The sequence below is a fragment of the Schistocerca nitens genome, chromosome 9 (genome assembly GCF_023898315.1).
Source record: "Schistocerca nitens isolate TAMUIC-IGC-003100 chromosome 9, iqSchNite1.1, whole genome shotgun sequence".
NCBI classification, from domain to species: domain Eukaryota; kingdom Metazoa; phylum Arthropoda; class Insecta; order Orthoptera; family Acrididae; genus Schistocerca; species Schistocerca nitens.
Window position 1 is genome coordinate 500,871,593 of NC_064622.1, and position 24,451 is coordinate 500,896,043.

Here is a 24,451-nt window from a genome sequence, read left to right on the forward strand (position 1 = left end):
GCTTCATTGAGACCGTCGAGCAGCCTGGTGTAAATTATACCACTGGGAGAATTCAAAGTTCTATGGACTTTGACACGAACAGGGTAGCCATGGAGATGTGAGGCAGCAAGCAGTTGTCGTGCTTGAGAATCAAAAGCAGTTTCCAAAAGCAAAGTTCCATTCCGTAAGTGACAGGAGGATTTCACAGGGCCAGCAATTGTATCAACACCTTTCTGAATAATAAATGGATTTACTGTGGCGAAGGACTGACTGTCTTCAGTATGTGAGACCATGAGGAACCATGGCACAGCGAGAAGGGTCTTCAAATCATTAGCCTCATTACATTTATGTTTTGTAGACATCGATTGGGAAGATGATGGACTCATTGCGAGTAAATACCCCAAGATTGCCAGTGTCTCTGATGGCGCGCTCCTTCCAACTGGAAGCTCCCTTGACAAGGGGGCGCACCCGCCTTAGGTGATTGTTCACACTTCAGGTAACACCTCCCGAACATCAGATAGGTGGACCAATCGGCATTTGGGAAGGCTGCAGCTCAGGCAATCACCCCTCCCTGGGCCTGGCCTGTACCAGGGGAAACGTGCGAACCCTACCTGTTGACCCGGGGCTGGGAATTATGCACTACCCAATCACCTGTTACGTTTCAGATGCGTGAGCCAGCCTTCAGGAGCGCACAAGGAGGAAAAAGAAAAAGAGGAGACTTATGACCTCAGCAGTTGAGTCCCATAGTGCTCAGAGCCAAGAAAAAGAGGAACCTCAAACGCCGAAGCAGAGGAACGAGAGAAAAAGGGAAACAAGGAAAGGAAAAGAGAGCGAAAAACAAAGGTGAGACTGTTCTTACATCAGCGACAGGATGCAGAACATTCCCAATAATGCCCCAGACATGTTCCTCAAGGGAGGGGAAAAATTACAGCAAGAGACATGCAGCACAGAAGGGAAAAAAACGCTGAAAAAGCTGGGTCCCATGGTAGCTAAGCACGAACTCACCAAAGAGTGGCGAGCCCCCTGGGGGTAACAGCATTATGTGTGAACAAACTGAGTACTACTGATCCTATCTGACAATCCTTGTATTATGAGACAGAACAGAATGACAGCACTTACCTTAGGGAGGCAAAATGCATAGTACTGCTAACAGCCACACATACAACAGGGATAAACTTCATAGCTTTCAGAAATAATAGCTCCTTCCTCAGGGAGAGGAAAGATGAATAGGTTGAGGAAGGTGAAAGAAAGGGCTGGCCATTCTGAGTCCAGAATGAGAGGGACCCATCTGTAATGCGGAGGAGTCCAGGTGACCAGCTTCTCCCCAACCTATTCCTCTCCCCTCCCCAAGGAGGGATCTATTATTCCTGGAAGCTAGGAAGTGTATCACTTTTATGTGTGACCATTGACAACATTACATATTTTCCCAGCTGAAGGCAAACACTGGACAGCAAATACGTCTCATAATTTATTAGTTTTCTCTATTTAAGTTTGCTCTGGTTAAATCATTCACATACACTGAGAAGATTTGTGGTCGTACTATGTTTTACTGGGGGCTTACCTGTCATTACTGTCAAAATAAATAAATCAGAAATGTTTTCCTCTCCTCTCCTACGGTGCTTGGTTCTGTGTTGTGAATTTCTTTACTCCTAAGAGTTTCTTTTGTTTTTCATGTTTTTACTCTTTGAAGTTTCTGTTGTTGCTGTGAGCCATCTTTTAGATATTAAAGGAAGAAGATCACTATTCCTTAAAGTGTTGTGTTCTTGCTATAAAATTATACCCTAAGTCCATCCACAACAGGTTATGGGCCCAGGTTTGAACGCTTCAGGCTCTGAGAATTACAGTATTTGTTCGTGAGACTATTTTTCCATTTACTAGGATATTCATGAGACTCCAAAATTTTTAGAGTGGCAGACACAGTGCTTCAGTTGAGTGATGACATTAGTCATACAAATATTCGCAAACTGTCAAGTAAAGATCAGTGGGAAACATGGAAATGGCAGATTCAACTTTGTTTAATGGAACATTCTCTTTATTCAATTATAGATGGTACAAGTCAGTGTCCGTCATTAGCAGAAGGAGAAGAACCATCCGGCGCCTATCACCACTGACAATGGGACAATGCTCAGGCAGCTCGTATCATTGGAAGGGCGCTTGATTAGGAACTTGCTATTCATGTACGAAAGAAGACTGACGCAAAAGAAATCTGGGATACCCTTATGTCAGTATATGAACAATCTTCATTGCAGCAACTATATGTGTTGTTCGATTGTTTCTTTGAAACATCAAAAGATGACATCACGTCTGTAACAGAACATACATTGCTACTTGTGAACATTTTCCAGGACTTGTGCAGTGAACTGAACAAAATTAATCCAAATGCAACTTTGCCCCTTTCGCTGCTCCACCATCGTATTTTCAAAACATTAGGATCTGAATATCACTTTTACAGGTTGACCTGGGATTGTGTTCTTGAACCTGAACCAGACGACAGTTTCTAATTGAGAATTTGCGTTCGATTACAATTCACTAGCTACACAGGCTGCTGGTGCTTACTACGCAAAATCAAAATCAAATAAGCAACATCAAAAACGGAAGCAATTTGCAACAGAGGGGAGTAAGTCAAAGAAGAAATAAAGTTGTATGCATCTGTATTGCAAGAATGCTGGACATATTATCACAAAATGCCAAAAGCGCATGTCTGCAGAAGAAGTAAGAGTGACAGCTAACAACAATAATAATTCGAATTCCAGTTTAAAAGTGAGCAACAAACCAAATACGTTTCTAGCCACTAGCTTATTGTCTCATGTTAGTTTTAATAATGCAGATTCTAGGATTTTGGCCTCTGGCACAACACATCATATTTCACCAAATAAATGGCATTTCGCTACATTCGAAAAGTTTCAGATTCCACAATGTGTGCTGACAGTTGGCAAAGAAGTTATTTTTGCACATAAGACTGGCAGTATTCATATTGAAATATTCATAAACAAAAGGTGGTCACCTGCTTTCCTTGAAAATGTCTGGTATGTCCCCGATTTCAGATATCAACCTTTCTCTGTGCATCAAGCTACACATGTGGATATAATATGACTTATGATAACAAAGGTGTTATTCTGCGATGTAGTGAAATAGTCGCAACAGGAAGACTAGTTGATTCAGTTTACATTATGAACATGCGAGTTTGTCCTCCAGATTTACAAGTAATGATTAACTTAGCAACTTCAAAAGAACAACTAAAATGTTGGCATGAGAGACTTGGTCATCAAGATAAACATCACGTACGAGATGTGCTCTCTTGTTTTCGTACATCAGTTAAGTGCCCTGATACCACATCATCTTGTGATGGATGTGTTCTTGGCAAATCCCACTGTAAACCATTTAGCCATCACAGAGATCGTTCACAAACTATCAGTGAGTTGTCAATGCAGACATTAATGGAGCCATGTCTATTGACTCAATAAATGGTTCTCATTACTATGTGATTGAGTCTGATGCTACTGGTCATAAGGTAAAAGTATTTCAGTTTGGTGGTGGAGGAGAGTTTAATTGCAACATGGCAGCTGCTGTTCTACGAGACTGTGATATTGAGTTTCGTCTCATATGTCCAGACACTCCTGAGCAAAATGATGTTGCCGAACAAGCAAATCGACATATAGTTGAATTAGCTAGCTCAATGTTAATGTCTAGCAAGTCACCTAACTCGTTTTGGTCTCATGCATGTGACACAGGCATTTTTCTACTCAAATGTAGTGGGAAGCCAATTGCTGAAGGTAAAACACGTTTCGAACTGTGGACTGGCAAAGTGTTTAACAGTTTTACTACCTACGAATTTTTGGATCAAAATGCTATCTTTAATTGCCAAAGAAATTTCATTTTAAGCTCAATGAAAAGGCTATACCTGGTCATTTCATTGGCTATGTGAATGGCAAAGATGGTTCCAGAGTGTGGATTCCATCAAAACATCGTGTGATGAAATCACGCAATGTTGATTTTCAACCAGAAAAGCTATGTACAACTGGAAATTCGATTGAATTGGAATTTAATTCCGTACCTGAAGAAACAGGAGAGAAAAGTGAATCTACTGTTGATCAGATTGAAACTAGTGACCAAGAATGTTTGAATGAGTTACCAAATCCACGAGTTCGTGAAATATGTCCCCCAGTAAAATTTAGTGACTACGAATTAGGATACCAGCCTCACCACTCTCAAGAAGCAAATGCATTATTTTACCTGACAAAAACAATCCATGAAGAGCTTGCATCAACAAACTTCAACGAAGCTATGGAAAGTGGTAATTCCAATGAATGGTTTATGGACTTGGTAGAACCACCTAAAGGAAAACATGTTATCAATAATAAATGGGTAATTCATATTAAATATAAGCCTGATTGACTGGCTGATTGATGCCATGCTCGCTTGGTTGTGCACAATATGTTTCGACGTGCCAGACTTGATTATGATGAAACATTTAGTCCAGTTGCTCGTTATGATGCTATTCATGCTATAATTGTGATTGCAGCTTAAGAAAATTTGAAACGTGCTCAGTTTGACATAAGAACTGCATTTTTATATGGTGACTTGGATACAGAAATATACATGGTTCAACCAGAAGGTTTCGATGATGGGTCAGGTTGTGTTTGTCGACTTGAAATCATTGTATGGACTTAAGCAATCACCCGTTGCTGGACTAATAAGTTTCATTCATTCATGAAAAAAATGGCTTTATTAGTTCAACAGCAGGTTCTTGCAATTTAATTCGACAAATCAAAACAGAAAAATTGCTGATTGTTATTTATGTCGATGAGGGACTTACAGCAGGAGCAACTGAAAGTGCGGTGAATTCATTTTTAGATAGGTTAAGGTCTGAATTCAAAAACAGTGGGATCCTTAGACTCATTTTTAGGTACGCAAATAGAGCAATGAGAGTCTGACTTGTTTATTTCACAGCGAGCATACACAGAGAAGATTCTACATTGTTTTAACATGGCTGACTCAAAACCATTAAAACTCCATGTGATAATGAACAATTAGATAGTGAATATAGCAATAATCTTGACAACAACATTCCTTATTGTTCAGCTGTGGAATCATTAATGTACCTGGCATGCTCTGCCCATCCAGATCTTGCTGATGCTGGCTCAAAAGTTGCTCGATCTATGGCTAAACCCACTTCTTCTGATTGGAATGCTGTAAAACATATTTTCAAATATCTTTGTGGCACTTCAGACTTAGGTCTCTTCTATACTTCATCTGGCGGTAAACTTTCTGCCTATGCTGATGCTGACTTTGCTTGCAACACTAAAACAAGACGATCAACAAATGGTTTTGTTTTGATGATTGGTGATATGGCTCTATTGTGGACATTTCAACTGCAGAAATCAGTTGCACTATCCACCACTGAAGCGGAGTTCATTGCTGCAAGTGAAGAAGCCAAGGAGTTAGCATGGCTCAACAGACTGCTTTTGGAGCTCAGTGGAAAAAGTAACACGCCCGTATTGTTCATTGACAATGCAAGTGCCATTAAATTTGTGAAACACGCAGAGTTCCACAAACGTTCTAAGCACATTGAAATACGGTATTATTTTGTGCGTGAACTCTATCAAAATGGGGATATCAATGTAGAATGTGTGTGTTCTGAAAATCAACTTGGTGACATGTTTACAAAGCCTTTAAAATCAAACAAATTTAAAGCAAGGTGTACCAAGATAGGACTTCATAACTAATGTGTTTTGACCTCTTATTTTTTATTTAAAAGTTCTTCAGTGGACCACAGTCTGATTTGAGGGGAAGTGTTAAAGTAAATAAATCAGAATTGTGTTTCCTCTCCTCTCCTATGGTGGTGCTTGGCTCTGTGTTGTGAATTTCTTTGCTCTTGTGAGTTTCTTTTGTTTTCCATGTTGTTACTCTTTGAAGTTTCTGTTGTTGCTGTGAGTCATCTTTCAGATATTAAAGGAAGAAGATCACTATTCCTAAAAGTGCTGTGTCCTTGCTATAAAATTATATCCTAAGTTCACCCACAACAATTACTTTCAAACATTTGCCACTTGAAGTAACATACTGTGTTCTACCAGAATCGTGCAGCCACTTATTTTTGAATTGAATAATGGAAACTCCAGGTAGGAATATCAACAAGGTAAGAAAAGACAGATTGATACTTACTGTAAAGGCAGGCACATAAAGCTTTCGGCCACAGCCTTCATCAGTAAAAGAGAAACACACACCATTCACAAATACAAGCAAGCACATCTCACGCACACATGGCGGAAGCTTAATTTAAGTGTCTTTTAACTGTGCTGTCTGCAATTTGACGTGCCTTTTTTACAGTAAGTAACAATCAGTCTTTTCCTACACTGTCAATCTTATTTTTGAAAAGATATTCCTTATAACTGAGTCTCAATAAGCTGACAATGTGACACAGTGTCAAATGGCTTTTAAAAATCCAGGAAGGTACAGTGATTGTTAGTGGATTTTTTTAAATCCAACAACAAAGGAAAAAAACATCATTCAGATATATTAAAGTAATATTTGCATTGCCAGAGGGAGCTGAACATACCACTAAATCAAATATGGAATTGTGACAGAAGGACCCATTCACACTTACTTCCTTACTACTAACACGCTTACCCTAAGAACTTCCTTGTAAGCTGTTATGGCAGAACGCTCCATTCCTCCTTGCTGATACAGTTTCGCCAAAGCCATATTGATTTTTGCATTTCGTTGTTTACCAGGTATACTCTGCAAAACACCTATTGCTTGGTGATTTTGTTTCAGATTAACGTGACAAAGATGCATCTGGTACTTTATATCTGCAAGAAATAAAGCTGCAGTTAAAAGTTTTATACATATATATATGTATATATATATGTATATGTATGTATATATATATGTTTTATACATATATATATGTGGTATGTGTGGATGGATATGTGTGTGTGTGCGAGTGTATACCTGTCCTTTTTTCCCCCTAAGGTAAGTCTTTCCGCTCCCGGGATTGGAATGACTCCTTACCCTCTCCCTTAAAACCCACATCCTTTCGTCTTTCCCTCTCCTTCCCTCTTTCCTGATGAGGCAACAGTTTGTTGCGAAAGCTTGAATTTTGTGTGTATATTTGTGTTTGTTTGTGTGTCTATCGACCTGCCAGCGCTTTTGTTTGGTAAGTCTCATCATCTTTCTTTTTAGAGATATATATATATATATATATATATATATATATATATATATATATATATATATATATATATATATATATATATATATAAAATCTACTCATGAAGCAGGAAGAGAAGAACACAAATATAAAAGGTATTACAGTTTGCAAGCTACCAAAGCCTAGTGGCTCCTCCTTCTGGATGAAGGTTTGAAAAGAAATGTAGAGGGGTAAGTCTACCCTGACAGAGTTTGGGGTGACTTTTCCAAACTCTACCCCTTTTCCTAAATCTCATCAGTTCTTTTTCATCACCCCTCTATTTTTCCCTTCAACCCTTCTGTCAGAAGGAGCAACCACTGGCTTCGAAAGCTTGCAAACTGTAACATCTGTTATGTGTGTGATCTCCTGCCAATGGTTGGTGAGTGAGTGTATATATAAAAACCTTGATAACGTTCAATATATTTGTAACATGGCACACTGTTGGGGAGACTACTGGACAGAACACCATTGTTGAATCACTTACTCGAAATTTACTAGCCAGTACTTTCTTTAAAAAAAAAAGTTTATCGCCAGCTGTCAAAACTAACTGTGGTATTTTGCACCAAAAAACCCCATCACAATATGAACTTTACACACTCAGTTATTAGACTCTAGTAGCATAACAACTCTACAGTAATTCTTAATACTTTCTCTCAGTGTCACTTCTTGAACTACTAGCTTCTTCAATGGGCAAAAGAAAATAGTTATTAACCGCATATATTTATTCTGTACACTCAAAATACTAATATCAGCCCTTTTACAATGAGTCACTTTTCACAAATAGTCCTCCCAAAGCATGCCTAGTGGTGGACACAGAGGGTTGGTTAGTTGGATGATTAAAAGGACCAGCTACTAGGTCCTCAGTACCCTTTTCCTTGAACAGATAGGTCTACGTGATTGTAGATCAGAGATAGCCTATTACGTAAAACCCAAGGGAAGAAAACCTCGAGGTCTATCACAACTCAACTAAGACTAGATAAAGGACAAAAAAAGAAGAAAAGGAGACATAGGAAGAAACGCAGGCGAGATGCCCCTCTAGGAAGCAGTCATAAGCCCCTGAACGCAGAGTGCAATGAGGGGACACACATTCCTAACCACCTCACCACTTATCAAAGGTACTCCACTCAGAAACTGCCTAGGAAAGACAAGAGATATGGAAAGGGCAACAGAAGCACAGGCAGACAAAAGAGGAACAGGTTGAACAGACCACACGAGAGGGGGATGAAGAGCAAAAAGAGCAGGTAGGGTGAGAGCCAGACAGCTGTAGCCCAGTCTGGGCCGAGGAGACAACAGAGTATTCTGCCAACCCCTCAATGGGCTGACAAGGTTGAGTGGCCTTCTCTTAAAGACAGTGATAAAAGCTCCTTCCACAAATAAAATGTAAAACAATATCAGCCACTGAGGCACTGTCTCCTAACACCAGGAATAGCCACAGGGTGGCTCAGTTGTGACAGTTTACCAAAATATGGACCTCTCCCAAACAGGAACCACAATGCCAGTGGCATTGGTCCTCCCAATGGAGGAGATGACTACCACTCAGCCAAGTACAGGTGATGTGGAGCCGACAAAGGACAATAGAGTTCTTGCGAGAGGCCCGCATGGAGGACCTCCATAGTTTCGTAGTCTCCTTTATCATCTGTAGCTACTTTTGTGAAGTCTGAGTGAGCCATTCCCTATTCCTAAACGGTGTAATACTGATTGGAGGTCTGTTTCCAGAATACTGAAATAAAGAATCATATTACTGGTAGCCAGTTTTGACAGAGTATCAACGAGTTCTTTCCCTGGGATCCCAATGTGACTGGGGGTCCAGACAAAGGTCACTGAGCATCCACATTGTTCGAGGACACACAGGGAATCCTGAATAGCCACAACCAAGGGATGGCTAGGGTAACACTGTTCAAGAGCTTGCAAACTGCTGAAGGAGTCACTGCTGAAGAGAAAGAACCTACCAGCACAGGAATGGATATGCTCAAAAGCACAAGAGATGGTTACCAACTCTGCAGTGAAAACACTCTGCAGTGCAAGGAGTACAGTCCAACATGTCACCTGTAAGTATAAACAAAGCCTACGTGACCAGCAACCATCAAGCCATCAGTACAGACTATTCCTGAACCCTGTGATGCACCAAGGATGCAGAACAATTGGTAGCAGAGGGACTCAGGATGACCTTGTCATTGGTAAAGACAAAGCTGTGGCCACGGGACGCACCATGGAGATGTACGTGAGTAGACCCGGAGGAGAGGTGGAAGAGGAAACAACTAGAGTTCAGAAGGAGGGACCAAACATGGATTGTGATTGTAAGACTTGATCTGGGCCACTATAGCAGGAGATCGATTTCCACGTTAGGAAAAAGGAGATGGTAGATCGGGTGCTTCGAGAAGCTGCAAATGTGTGCAATTGACAAAAATATTGTCTCCAGTGACGTCGAAGTTGAGTGTGACAGTGAAGTCATCTGGTTGTGTATAACAGGTGTAGGTGACCAATTTAATAGTTGGATGTTTTTGAAGGCTACCAGATTCTGCTGTGACAGTTCTAGAGTCAGTCAAAGAAAATCTACAGTCAATAGAGCGTAAATACCCAGATCATGCAGTACTAACTGGAGACGACTTTAACCTGACGAGTATAGACTGGGATGTCTATGGATTCACTGCTGGGGTACAGCCAGACAGTTGCGCGAAATACTTTGGAACACATTTTCTGAAAATTGTTTTTAGTACCTGTTGTGGACTGACAAGAGCAGCCAGTCCACAATGAAGTAGCCGATAGGGCACGCGTCAACTCACGCCGTCTTGCGTTAAATCTGAAACAGGATATGTGGTAAAAGCTATAAAGAAAAGAACGGAGCTTCTCATATACTTATCTTTAATTTCTTCTTGTACATCTCTATGGTGAACACAAGTGAGACTCTCTCCAGATATGGATAACTGCGCCTTGCTAGGTCGTCCGTACTACTGGGGCCGAGTTCTAGTCAGTCTCTCGAGACCTGCCATGTGGTGGCGCTTGGTCTGCGATAACACAGTGGCGACACGCGGGTCCGACATGTACTAGAGGACCGCGGCCGATTTAAGCTACCACCTAGCAAGTGTGGTGTCTGACGGTGACACCACAGTACCTAACTCGGCAGCTGCAGCCGACAGGCAATGGAAATATCTTAGACCTTGTAGCTACAAATAGGATGGATCTTATCAACAATGTCAGTATAGAAACGGGGGTTAGTGATCATGATGCCTTTAAAGCACCTATGATTACAAAAGTTAATAAATCTGTTAAGAAGGCTAGCAGAGTGCTTCTGACAGATAGAGCAGGAACTACGGTCAAAGTTTAAGCATATTGTAAACTGTGGTCTGGAGAATTATGTGCCCAGTAAGTGGACAAAGGATGGAAAAGACCCACTATAGTTTAATAATGAAATCTGGCAGATGCTGAGGAAGCAGAGGCTGTTGCACTCTAGGTTCAAAAGCGAACTCACAAATGACTCCAAGCAGTGGTTAGTAGAAATTTGTGCATCTCTGTAAAGATCTATGCACGCAGTGTACAACAACTACCACTGTCACACCTCAGCAAAAGATCTGTCTGAGAACACAAGAAAATTCTAGTCCTATGTCAAACTGATAAGCGAGCTTGTGGCTTTCATCTAGTCACTTATTAACCCGTTTGTTACTTGGTTGGTTGGTTTAAAAAAGGGAGGAAGGGACCAAACGTCGTACAAGGTCATCAGTCCCTTGTTCCTAATAAAACAATGCCACAAATGTGAGAATAAAACAAACGAGAGATATAACACAAAACGGAAAGAAAGGAAAAACTGCAAGAACAAAGGAAAGGCAACGAACACTAAAAGGAAAAAAGAGGACAAGAAAACAACAGACACGCTAGAAACAGAAGAAAGTAAAACAAGAAAGATTACAGTGGCTGGCCGGCAACGAGGATAAAAACGAAAAGCCAGCCACTCTGCAACACATTCAAACATCCACCATAAAAGCACTAAGGTGGAGGACACAGAGGGACAAAGGACATGCGCTAAAACTTAGATCAAATGATAAAACCCACCCTCACAAATAAAACGTAAAACTAAATCAGCCAATGAGGCATTGTCAGATAAAATGAGTGGCAACGAGTCCGGTAACCCATTATTTCGTCGCTGGGCAGTCAAAGTGGGACATTGAACCAGAATATGGGCCACTGTCAACGGGGGGCCACACCAACACAGAGGCAGGTCTTCACGGCACAAGAGGTAACTGTGGGTTGCCCAAGTGTGGCCAATGCGGAGCCGGCAGAGGACAACTGACTGCTTCACTGCGAGAGGCCTGCATGGAAGACTTCCACACATTCGTAGACTCATAAATGATATGCAGTTTGTTGTGCGTACAGTTATGCTGTTTCGTCTCCAAAAGCCAAAAACCCCTGCGGCGTAAGTCAGAACGCAGGTCAGGTTCAGAGATTCCCATCTCCAGAAGCGGTTTCTGCATAGCCTGTTTGCCCAGCCTGTCAGCAAGTTCGTTGCCTGGGATGCCAACGAGTCCTGGGGTCCACACAAACACCACTGAATGACAGGATGCGACCAGTCCAGGGCACAGATGGACTCTTTGAGTGGATGCCACCAATGGATGGCGAGGGTAGCACTAGTCAATAGCTTGTAGGCCATGAACGGATATACTGAAGAGCACGAGATATGGCCAGCAGCTCTGCAGTGAATACACCGCAGCCATCGGGCAAGGAATGCTGTTCAATATGGCCTCTGTGGACAAAGGCAAAGCCAACATTACCATCAGATATCGAGTTGCTGGTATAAACCGCTTCAGAGCCCCCGAACACTTCAAGAATCGAGAGGAAGTGACAGCAGAGAGCCGCAAGGTTAACCGAGTCCTTAGCGCCACGCGAAAGGTCCAGGCAAAGATTTGGCCTACAGCTACATTATGGAGGTGTAAATCAATTGATCTCGACGAGAAGTGGTGAAGGGAAGGACTCTAGTTCAGACAGAAGTGATCGCACGTGAACTGCAGTCTTTAGACCTGACCTGGGCCACCTATGTGGGAGGTGAACCACCGTGGTTGGGAAAAGAAAACAGTAATTAGGATATTCAGGAGAGCTATGAATGTGTGCAATGTAACTGGCGAGCAGTTGTGCATGTCTGATCTTTAATGGAAGGACTCCAGCCTCCACCAGTATGCTTGTCACCGGACTCGCCCTAAAATCTCCTGTCGCTAGTCGAACTCCGCAATGGTGCAATGGGTCAAGCAAACGCAATGCTGAGGGTGCCGTCGAACCATAAATCACACTCCCATAGTTAAGGCCAACCGAGCATCGAAGACCAGTTCTAAAAAGTGATAAGTTTCAACCACATTGATTAGTTTGTTGTCGAGGTGAAGTTCTGGTTGTGATTCAACTGTATGACATCGACATAAGTGCAAGACAAGAGTCTTTGCAGCTAAAAACTGAAAGCCATGGGTGAGGGTCCAGGCCTGCATCTTTTGCATGATGCCTTGCAGTCAACATACAGTGACATCACACCAGAGGAGCAATAGTAGAAGCAAAAGTCATCAGCATAGAAGTAGGATGATACTGAAGATCCAACAGCTGTGCTAACAGACCAATGGTGGTTACTGGAAACAAAGGGCCACTCCGTACAGAGTCCCGAGGGACCCCATTCTCTTAGATATGGGAAGAACTGTGGGAGGCACCAACCTGAACCCAGAAAATATGAAGATATAAGAATGTAATAGAGGGAAACATTCCACGTGGGAAAAATATATCTAAAAACAAAGATGATGTAACTTACCAAACGGAAGCGTTGGTATGTTGATACACACAAACACACACACAAAATTCAAGCTTTCGCAACCCACGGTTGCTTCATCAGGAAAGAGGGAAGGAGAGGGAAAGACGAAAGGATGTGGGTTTTAAGGGAGAGGGTAAGGAGTCATTCCAATCCCAGGAGCGGAAAGACTTACCTTAGGGGGAAAAAAGGACACTCACCACACACACACACACACACACACACACACACACACACACACACACACACATCCATCCGCACATATACAGACAGTCTGCTTGTGTCTGTATATGTGCGGATGGATGTGTGTGTGTGTGTGTGTGTGTGAGAGAGAGAGAGAGAGAGAGAGAGAGAGAGAGAGAGAGAGAGAGAGAGAGAGAGTGTATACCTGTCCTTTTTTCGCCCTAAGGTAAGTCTTTCTGCTCCCGGGATTGGAATGACTCCTTACCCTCTCCCTTAAAACCCACATCCTTTCGTCTTTCCCTCTCCTTCCCTCTTTCCTGATGAAGCAAACTTGGGATGCGAAAGCTTGAATTTTGTGTGAGTGTTTGTGTGTCTGTCAATATACCAATGCTTTCATTTGGTAAGTTACATCATCTTTGTTTTTTGAAGATATAAGAAGTTACAGATAAAATTCAGGAGCAGAACCCAGAGACCCTCCTCATGTAAGGTGGTGAGGATGTCATGTTGGCATGTGATGTTATAAGCAGGTCAAAGAAGGTGGCTATAAGATGTTGACATTGGGAAAAACTGTTTAGATGTTTACATGGCAAACTCCACATGCAGGTCATTTGTAGTGAAATGGCCTTCGTGACAACCACCCTGGGAAAGAACCCGAACACCCCGAGACTCATGGAACCAACACAGCCGCTAGCTAACCATGCAGTCAAGCACCCTACAGAGAACATTGGTGAAGCTAACTGGGCAATAACTGTGCATCTCTAGAGGGTGCTTACCCGCTTCCAGCACTAGGACAATGATGCTTTCTCGTCACTGCGATGGAAACTCGCCCTCGCTCCAGATGCTGTTAAAGGTGGCAAGGATATGACACTGACAATCCATTGATAGGTGCTTCAGCATTTGCTTGTGGATGTGATATGGCCCTGGAAGTGTATCAGGGCAGTATGCTAGGACATTGATGAACTCCCACTCACTGAATGGAGCATAATATGGTTCCAGGTGGTGTGTAGCAACAGACAGTTGCTTTTGCTCCACCTGCTGTTTTAGGACACGAAAGGTGGGTTTATAATTCTCAGACACAGAGGCTCAAACATAATGCAGTGCAAAATTTTCGGTGACGGCATCTGGATCAGGGTAGACAGCACCATTCAAGGTTACCTGCAGGTGTCTGCTATTTGTAGAAACATCAGATCTTGGCCCAAACCTGTAAAGGAGAGATATGTTGTCTGATGGTTGAAATATACCATTCCCAGTATTCTTGCTTCCATTGTTTTTAGGTGGTGGACCCAGACACAGAGTAAGTTGAAAGCAATGAGGTGCTCCCTTGGTGGGTGCCGCTTATGGCATTGGAGAGCCTGCCTACTATCTGGAATGGCCTCTGCAATTTCTGATGACCACCAAGGTACTGTCTTACATCACAGCAGTCACGAGGAAAAGGAGCTCACTAAATCAGATGCCGAAAGAATGGCTGTAGCTGTATTCTGGTCTGCCACATCGATATCTCCATGCGGAGTGGAGACTAGGGGCAACAGCACAGGCAAAAGCACACCAATCAATGCTGCTGAGAGCCCGTTTGAGCAGGCATCCAGAGGAGTAATGCTGGGGGAGGGACACGAAGATCAGGAAGTGGTCACTACCACACGCGTCATTGTGGACTCTCCCGTGGATGCATGAGAGGACACAAGTGCCGCACCTGCAAAAGTCAATGGCTGAGAAAGTTCTGTGCACCACACTGAAGTATTTTGGAGCACTAGTACTCAAGACCCCCCCCATGAACCATGGACCTTGCCGTTGGTGGGGAGCCTTGCGTGCCTCAGCGATACAGATAGCCATACCGTAGGTGCAACCACAACGGAGGGGTATCTGTTGAGAGGCCAGACAAACGTGTGGTTCCTGAAGAGGGGCAGCAGCCTTTTCAGTAGTTGCAGGGGCAACAGTCTGGACGATTGACTGATCTGGCCTTGTAACACTAACCAAAACGGCCTTGCTGTACTCGTACTGCGAACGGCTGAAAGCAAGGGGAAACTACAGCCGTAATTTTTCCCGAGGGCATGCAGCTTTACTGTATGGTTAAATGATGATGGCGTCCTCTAGGGTAAAATATTCCGGAGGTAAAATAGTCCCCCATTCGGATCTCCGGGTGGGGACTACTCAGGAGAACGTCGTTATCAGGAGAAATCTATGGAGATCTATGGATCGGAGCGTGGAATGTCAGATCCCTTAATCGGGCAGGCAGGTTAGAAAATTTAAAAAGGGAAATGGATAGGTTAAAGTTAGATATAGTGGGAATTAGTGAAGTTCGGTGGCAGGAGGAACAAGACTTATGGTCAGGCGAATACAGGGTTATAAATACAAAATCAAAACGGGGGAATGCAGGAGTAGGTTTAATAATGAATAAAAAAAATAGGAGTGCGGGTAAGCTACTACAAACAGCATAGTGAATGCATTATTGTGGCCAAGATAGACACGAAGCCCACGCCTACCACAGTAGTACAAATTTATATGCCAACTAGCTGTGCAGATGACGAAGAAATTGAAGAAATGTATGATGAAATACAAGAAATTATCCCGATAGTGAAGGGAGACGAAAATTTAATAGTCATGGGTGACTGGAATTCGACAGTAGGAGAAGGAAACGTAGTAGGTGAATATGGATTGGGGGGAAGAAATGAAAGAGGAAGCCGTCTGGTAGAATTTTGCACAGAGCACAACTTAATGATAGCTAACACTTGGTTCAAGAATCATAAAAGAAGGTTGTATACATGGAAGAAGCCTGGAGATACTGACAGGTTTCAGATAGATTATATAATGGTAAGACAGAGATTTAGGAACCAGGTTTTAAATTGTAAGACGTTTCCAGGGGCAGATGTGGACTCTGACCACAATCTATTGGTTATGAACTGTAGATTAAAACTGAAGAAACTGCAAAAAGGTGGGAATTTAAGGAGATGGGACCTGGATAAACTGACTAAACCAGAGGTTGTACAGAGTTTCAAGGAGAGCATAAGGGAACAATTGACAGGAATGGGGGAAAGAAATACAGTAGAAGAAGAATGGGTAGCTTTGAGGGATGAAGTAGTGAAGGCAGCAGAGGATGAAGTAGGTAAAAAGATGAGGGCTAGTAGAAATCCTTGGGTAACAGAAGAAATATTGAACTTAATTGATCAAAGGAGAAAATATAAAAATGCAGTAAATGAAGCAGGCAAAAAGGAATACAAAAGTCTCAAAAATGAGATCAACAGGAAGTGCAAAATGGCTAAGCAGGGATGGCTAGAAGACAAATGTAAGGATGTAGTGGCTTGTCTCACCAGGGGTAAGATGAATACTGCCTACAGGAAAATTAAAGAGACCTTTGAAGAAAAGAGAACCACTTGTATGAATATCAAGAGCTCAGATGGAAACCCAGTTCTAAGCAAAGAAGGGAAAGCAGAAAGGTGGAAGGAGTAGACAGAGGGTCTATACAAGGGCGATGTACTTGAGGACAATATTATGGAAATGGAAGAGGATGTAGATGAAGATGAAATGGGAGATAAGATACTGCGTGAAGAGTTTGACAGAGCACTGAGAGACCTGAGTCGAAACAAGGCCCCGGGAGTAGACAACATTCCATTAGAACTACTGACGGCCTTGGGAGAGCCAGTCCTGACAAAACTCTACCATCTGGTGAGCAAGATGTATGAGACAGGCGAAAAACCCTTAGACTTCAAGAAGAATATAATAATTCCAATCCCAAAGAAAGCAGGTGTTGACGGATGTGAAAATTACCGAACTATCAGTTTAATAAGTCACAGCTGCAAAATACTAACATGAATTCTTTACAGACGAATCGAAAAACTAGTAGCAGCCGACCTCGTGGAAGATCAGTTTGGATTCCGTAGAAATATAGGAACACGTGAGGCAATATTGACCCTACGACTTATCTTAGAAGCTAGATTAAGGAAAGGCAAACCTACGTTTCTAGCATTTGTAGACTTAAGAGAAAGCTTTTGACAGTGTTGACTGGAATACTCTCTTTCAAATTCTGAAGGTGGCAGGGGTAAAATACAGGGAGCGAAAGGCTATTTACAACTTGTACAGAAACCAGATGGCAGTTATGAGAGTCGAGGGACATGAAAGGGAAGCAGTGATTGGGAAGGGAGTGAGACAGGCTTGTAGCCTCTCCCCGATGTTATTCAATCTGTATATTGAGCAAGCAGTGAAGGAAACAAAAGATAAATTTGGAGTAGGTATTAAAATCCATGGAGAAGAAATAAAAACTTTGTGATTTGCTGATGAGATTGTAATTCTGTCAGAGACAGCAAAGGACTTGGAAGAGCAGTTGAACGGAATGGATAGTGTCTTGAAAGGAGGTTATAAGACGATCATCAACAGAAGTAAAATGAGGATAATGGAATGTAGTCGAATTAAGTCGGGTGATGCTGAGGGAATTGGATTAGGAAATGAGACACTTAAAGTAGTAAAGGAGTTTTGCTATTTGGGGAGCAAAATAACTGATGATGGTCAAAGTAGAGAGGATATAAAATGTAGACTGGCAATGGGAAGGAAAGAGTTTCTGAAGAAGAGAAATTTGTTGACATCGAGTATAGATTTAAATGTCAGGAAGTCATTTCTGAAAGTATTTGTATGGAGTGTAGCCATGTATGGAAGTGAAACATGGATGATAAATAGTTTGGACAAGAAGAGAATAGAAGCTTTTGAAATGTGGTGCTACAGAAGAATGCTGAAGATTAGATGGGTAGATCACATAACTAATGAGGAGGTATTGAATAGGATTGGGGAGAAGAGAAATTTGTGGCACAACTTGACTAGAAGAAGGAATCGGTTGGTAGGACATGTTCTGAGGCATCAAGGGATCAACAATTTAGTATTGGAGGGCAGCGTGGAGGGTAAAAATTGTAGAGGGAGACCAAGAGATGAATACACTAAGCAGATTCAGAAGGATTTAGGTTGCAGTTGTTACTGGGAGATGCACAGGATAGAGTAGCATGGAGAGCTGCATCAAACCAGTCTCAGGACTGAAGGCCACAACAGCAACAACAGTACTCAAGAGGCAAAGGTCAAGTTGTGCCAGTAAGTTTATGAGGTTTATATCACAGCCAGTGAGCATATGGTTTCACATAGCATCAGTATATCATCACCTTGACCTTCACAGGCAATGAATTGCTCTCAAGGGCCAAGATGAAGGCACTGATAGCAACCCTATTACCCTTTGGCCCCTTATGGACACGATGGACAGAATATACACCCCATTGCTTCAAGTTGCCGCACAGCTCATCAGATTGGAACAGTAGGTCTTGGTCAAAAATGACACCCTGAACCATATTCAGGCAATTATGGGGAGTGACAGTCACCGGTACGTCATCCAGTTTGTTACAAGCGAGCAGTACCCGTGACTAAGCAGGGGATGGTGTTTTGATAAAAACTGACCCACTTTTCATTTTAGAGATGGTTTCCACTTAGCCAAACTTCTCTTCTGTGTTCTCCACAGAGAATATGGGCTTTGTACCAAGAAGGAATACCCATCAGTTCTTGCGCAAATTAAGTATTGGAGGGAGGACTTCTATACTTGCCACTTAGCCCCACATTCCTCCCATGGCGCAGCCAGAGGAGGGAAAATTTTAGGGTTGTATCTCTCTGCATTAAACAAGGACTCTTCTCCCACAGACACTGCTGGGGCCGTATGGCTACCAGCAGGAGATAACTTCATGAGCTTCATTTGTGACTCATCCACAACAGTGCAACTCATTCCAAAAGGGGGCTCTCCCCATGGGCACCACCCACCCTCAGTAATGGCTACCTGGCCAGTAATCCATTGCTTGGAGTCCCCACACCCCAAACACAATGGCACATATTCCCTGGGATATATGGAGAGGTTTCGGCTCGGGCACCAACAGTGTGATTCCTACGTGGTCAGCAGACGACCACTGTGCGTGTACTTGATGACTCCCCACAAAGGGATACCTACCGTCCCGGGTTTGGAGTGTAATAACTTATTAAAGAGAAGGGCACAAAGATGGAAAGGCACAGAGGTGAAGCATACACCACATTGGGTGACCTTCCTTGCACAATCCCTACTTATGGAGAATTTTGAAAATTGGTGACACATCAAACCAACAATGGGGACCATGCATTCATTTAATAAAAAGTTGTATAAAATTCCGGTAGTGGAAACTCAAGTCCCAAATCATAACCAGGTACAAGCAGGGCCTGCACCAAGAAAACCATGTGATGGAGAGGCAGAGGCAGAAAGGGGCAGTGTGAGTATAAGCTCACAGCACAGAATGGAAGCACTGTTGCATAGGCAACAGCCCTGTGGTGGCCAAGCGCATACTCATAAAAGAGATGTGGGTCCTCTGGAGGGTACAGGGAAGAGTACGGTAGGCTAACACAGGTGTTTGGATCTCTGGTTAATTGTGGTTGTATCACTTTTCCCCTGGTGTCAGCAGGCAGCCCTGAAAGACTCATTTACGTAACGTGGGTAAATGTGCTAACATTTGCTTCTGCACTGAGGCAGTAGACTGGTCTTGCACAAAAAGCACCAGCTGCTACTCTTACTTCACAAGGGTGCATGGAGTAATGAAGTATGGGCAATGCTCCTAAGCCACAGGGGACATATTCTTAGCTGAGACCAGATAACATTAATGTTTCTTAAAACCCTAATAAAATCATTTTGATCTGCTTGCCAGCTGTTGTTGCTGAGGAAACAGAGAGTGCCAAGCTCCCTTTTGTTGTAATCATATTGTCAAGTAGTATAGCTAAAAGTGGAATTGTTCAACTACTTGCAGCAGTTAATCTTCTAAGTAAAGTTCCCTGTGATGATGTACAGACCTCTAGCTGTAGAAATCTAAGGCATAGGATTTTGTTGGTAAGAAATGATACCCATATTCTGAGACCAGTCATGTGTCCCCCCCCCTCCCTCCCCCCCCCCTCTCTCTCTGGTCAATGTTCTGCAGTATGTAGTGAAATAGGACTGTAAAATAACCAGAAATCATCAGGTTGTAGTATCTCTGAGACAGCAGGTCCCACTGTGATTATACAATCATTTTTTTTTTTCCCTTTTACAAACAGAGTAGCACTCAGAACTGATTCCTGTAGGACTCTGTTCTCATTGAAGTGTTGACTACTACGGTTTGCACCCCTTGGATCTAAGAGTCAAAACAATTAAAAAAATCTGTAAGAAGGCATCCCTAACAAACCCATTTATGATAAACTATGGTAACAACATATTGTAACATATGCATTTTGTAGGTGAAAAAACAGAGTGATCATGTGTTGGCAGTGTGCCTAGGTGTTGTGGATTGCAGATTCCAGGTGTAGAAAATGGCCAGCAGTAGATCGGGCATCTCTGATAGCACACTGTAATTTATAAAGCAGTGAATATGTAAATGTTATACTATATATTGTTATCCTGGTAGACAACTCGGCACAGATGGATACTGCTTCTAGTGTGGTGGTAACACTCACTCAATGTCAACTCTGAATTACTAGGCCCAGGTCACGATATGAAAAACAAGCCAAAACATCACACAAACACCTAAAGCCTCCACACACTGTGGGTTAAACACCTCATAGGGCATCATTTGAGTAAAGTAATCAGTCTTTAAAATGACTCTTCACCTTCACCAACACTTTAATGACAACCTACTTTTTAGCCTTAAAATCAAAACAAAACTTCTGTAAATGGAAGACACCCATAAATTTTTCTTCAATTCCACACACTAAAACCTGTTCACAACACATACTACAAAATAACTATTCTTTACAAAAACTATAACTATTATTACTATTACTATTACTATTACTATTATTATTATTATTATTATTATTATTAAATATTATTCTTACCAATATCAGGCATTAATTCCTTCTGATTGTCCTGGAGTTTTGTTGTGCCTTTTGATTTCAAAAGAGATTTTTTGAACTGTAAAGCTTTCTTATACATCATTTCAGCTTTACGATACTGTCCCAAATGAAACAGCGAATCTCCATAGAACACATAGGTTTGAAACTTGGCTGGTGGTGATAATGTTTCTTGATTATGTTCACTAACAGTGATGACAAGGTTTGCCTGAAAGCAAGAATAATTAATTGGTCTGCAACTTTTATTTGGTTTGTATTTCCATAACACACTTTGATTACATCTAAAACTTATCAGGTTAACAAGAGAATATACGCTGAACTGTCTCCCAGACAAAACTGTATGCCACACCAAATACCATTCTCCTTTCTCCAAGGTGCTAAGCCATCAGGGTGGGCACAGTGAAAAGTGCGGAGTTTTGGAGGGGGGAGAGGGCTTGATTAATAAGAAACTGTCCATGACAGGCAAAGATCCAACTTTGAATCCCATTCCAGCATGAAGTATTGGAATAGTCAAGAGGATTCAATTCAGCATGTTGTTTACAAAATGAACTGGTAAAAAATTAAACATTAGATCATGTCAGACTGTCTGTACAACCAACAGTCCAGTAACTTGCATATGTCCTATTACTGAGAAAGTACTGCAAGTTACTTCAGCCCTGTTCAAGTGAGGCAACCACGACTAAGATTACTCTGCCTTACACATGCCACAATGATAAAACATAATGAGGTATTGGTGTTACAGAGAGATTTCCTCATGCCACAACTAAATGAAGAGAACCGACAAATCGAGTCCAGATATGCTGCTTGCAATAGGGCATATACAGGGTGAGGCATAACAAAGAGCGATTTTTTAAATGCTGATAAATCAAAACAATTTGTTAACTTTTTTATTTCATAAGCTTAAAATAAATGAAAAACCATTTTCTGCAATAGTAAAACAATGGTTATTTTTTTTAAGATAACTCCGGTAAGGTGACATCACACATTCTTCCAGCCACACCTTCAAGTAACTCTTCACACTGCGCAGCATTGCCAGTAGGATTTGAACAACTTTCTGTCACATCCACTCTTTCAGATCTTCGATTGTTCGTGGAGGATTATCTTGGTAAACTTGGCTTTTCAGATAACCCCACAAGAAAAAGTCACATGTTGAGAGATCTGGTGAACGAGGGGGCCATGCAATATCACCATTTCGGGAGATCACGTGACTTGGAAACAAACGACTGACCAAATTCATGCTTACTTGAACAATGTGGGAGATTGCTCCATCCTGCTGGAAAAACGTTTCATTGTTCACTTCATAGTGTGCAACTGTGGAGTAAAAAAGTTCTCTAACATGTCTGCTTATCTCTGCAAAGTCATTGTTACAGCATTGCCGAGGCCCTCTTTGAAAGAGTGTGGCCCTATGATCCCTAATGAAGACGTCGCACACCACACAGTAACTTTTGCTGAGTGCAATGGTTGCTGATGCAGTTCTGTACCATTAACGTCTCTCCAAAATCAAAAGTTCTGCTTGTTCGCAGAACCAAAAAGATGGAAGTGAGCTTAATCACTCATCCACAAATGGTTTACAATGTCCTCGTCTAGATTAATCGTGTCCAAAAATTCTAAGCAGAACCAGCTTCGGTTAACATAATTCTGTTTCCTTAAGGGCCTGAACCATTTGGATTTTATAGGGGTGAAATTCTTCTTACCGTTCTGTTTGAAACCCCAAGTGCAGCATTGCGTCGGCAAGCTGAGTGATGAGGGCTTCTCTCAGTGACAACTCTTACACATTCGGTGTTTTCAGATGTGTGCATGGTTTTTGATCTCCCAGTTTTCTTCTTTGTCATTGACGCAACCTCCTCAAAGTTCTCAACCCACTTTTTAATCGCACAGGCAGATGGCATTGGCCAATTCCAATTAATGTTGATGTGGTTGCAGAATGCACAACATGCTAACTGATACGAACTGCCGTTTTGATAAAATGCTTTGACAGCGTGTGCATGATGCTGTGGGGTCCAGTGCTCAATTATGACTAAATGCTATTTCGTGCCAAACGTAAATGACGCTATCCCCTCCACCTCTCTCTGACGCAGCACAATTCGCATGCTTTTTAAAATCACTCGATATTATGCCTCACCCTGTGTGAAGCATGATGTGGCTATGCATTGTGATGCGCTTCTTTGAAGCTACATAATATAATCACAGTAGCTAAAAACCTTTATGCAGTTATACTGCACATAATCTTGAAGTTCCAGACTAGATGAAGAAGATTAATTTCACTTATCTGTAAGTAAAGATCCATAATTTCCTCTCTGAGTAACGTTTCCTATGTGTTTAGTGAAAGGAAATACAATGATATATTAGTTATATTTCTAAAGCAAAAAAAGTCCGAAATTTCTTGTGCACATTTTGAAGGAAAGACAGTTTTGTTAAATGTATATAGTATTTTCAATTACTGCATACAGCATAATCTTTGTCTTCTGATTGGAGAAAGCATCAATAAAGTATTGTTTCCTACTTCTTAGCCTTCCTTCAGCAATTGTAGGTGATCATGGTTATTTCTTCTACACAAAACATCCACATTTTTAGATACCTTTTCACTTAGCACCTCTTGTACGATATACATAATTAAAGCAATGCCAAAACATCTTTCTCCTGCTCTTCAGGATTTTTTTCCTACTGTTACAGCAGTACTGTTTGTTCTCTGCTACAACCATCTGTTAGCATCATTAATCAACATCAGTGGTTGTCTCTTACCTTACCACACCAATACAGATCACCTTTCAAGAAAAGGTGTAATCCACTTTTCTTCATCTTGTTCAAGTATGCCAAATCCAATACTCGCACAGTTCCTGTTAGTCTATTTTTCCTTATACATTTCACTTTCCAAAACATTTACTTGCACGTCAAATCTACTTTTAAATACCGTGTAGTGCCACTACCTAGTACTCTAATAAAAATTTAGGGCGGCAGAGCTTCTGCAGTACGTATTTCCACTGTTAGGTGTGTATAGTGTAACTCATTGCCTGCATTGTCAACATGACGGATTTCCCATCAAATCTGATGGAATTTCATGTTGTGTGATGGGTAAAATTTAGTTTTGACAATTGACATATTTTTTGAAAGATATTATTAATTTTTTTGACGGATTTTTCTGGTTTCATTTAATTTTGGAAAAAAAAAATTTCTTAGATAAAACTGTTATGAATGCAAATCTTGATGCACCTGCAAGACAGTGCCAAGGATGTATTGCACTAAAACACTAGTTTCACTCAATGTGTTGCAAAAGTGGGCTGTATTTCTGATTTGTTCATTCAAATTAAATACATTTAGGATATAATCAAAATCTGAACTGAAATTCACACCTTAAATTTCCTTCCTATTGAGCAATGTATATGGCTATTTTTTAGCTAACAGTAGCAAACATCTCTGACGACTGGCAAACTCAGTAAAGCAAATATAATGCGATGAAAAATGGCTCTAAT

At 41.7% G+C, this 24,451-nt stretch overlaps 1 protein-coding gene across 1 annotated transcript in view; it reads right to left on the bottom strand.

The window, feature by feature from the left end:
* Window positions 1-24,451, bottom strand: part of LOC126203081 (anaphase-promoting complex subunit 7) — a 173,078-nt gene that overhangs the window by 136,403 nt on the left and 12,224 nt on the right. Inside the window, exons 2-3 of the mRNA XM_049937321.1 lie at window positions 20,967-21,189; window positions 6,607-6,788 (exon numbers count right to left, since the gene is read on the bottom strand). Of these exons, the coding sequence (XP_049793278.1) occupies window positions 6,607-6,788; window positions 20,967-21,189 (405 nt within the window). The remainder of the gene's footprint in view (window positions 1-6,606; window positions 6,789-20,966; window positions 21,190-24,451) is intronic.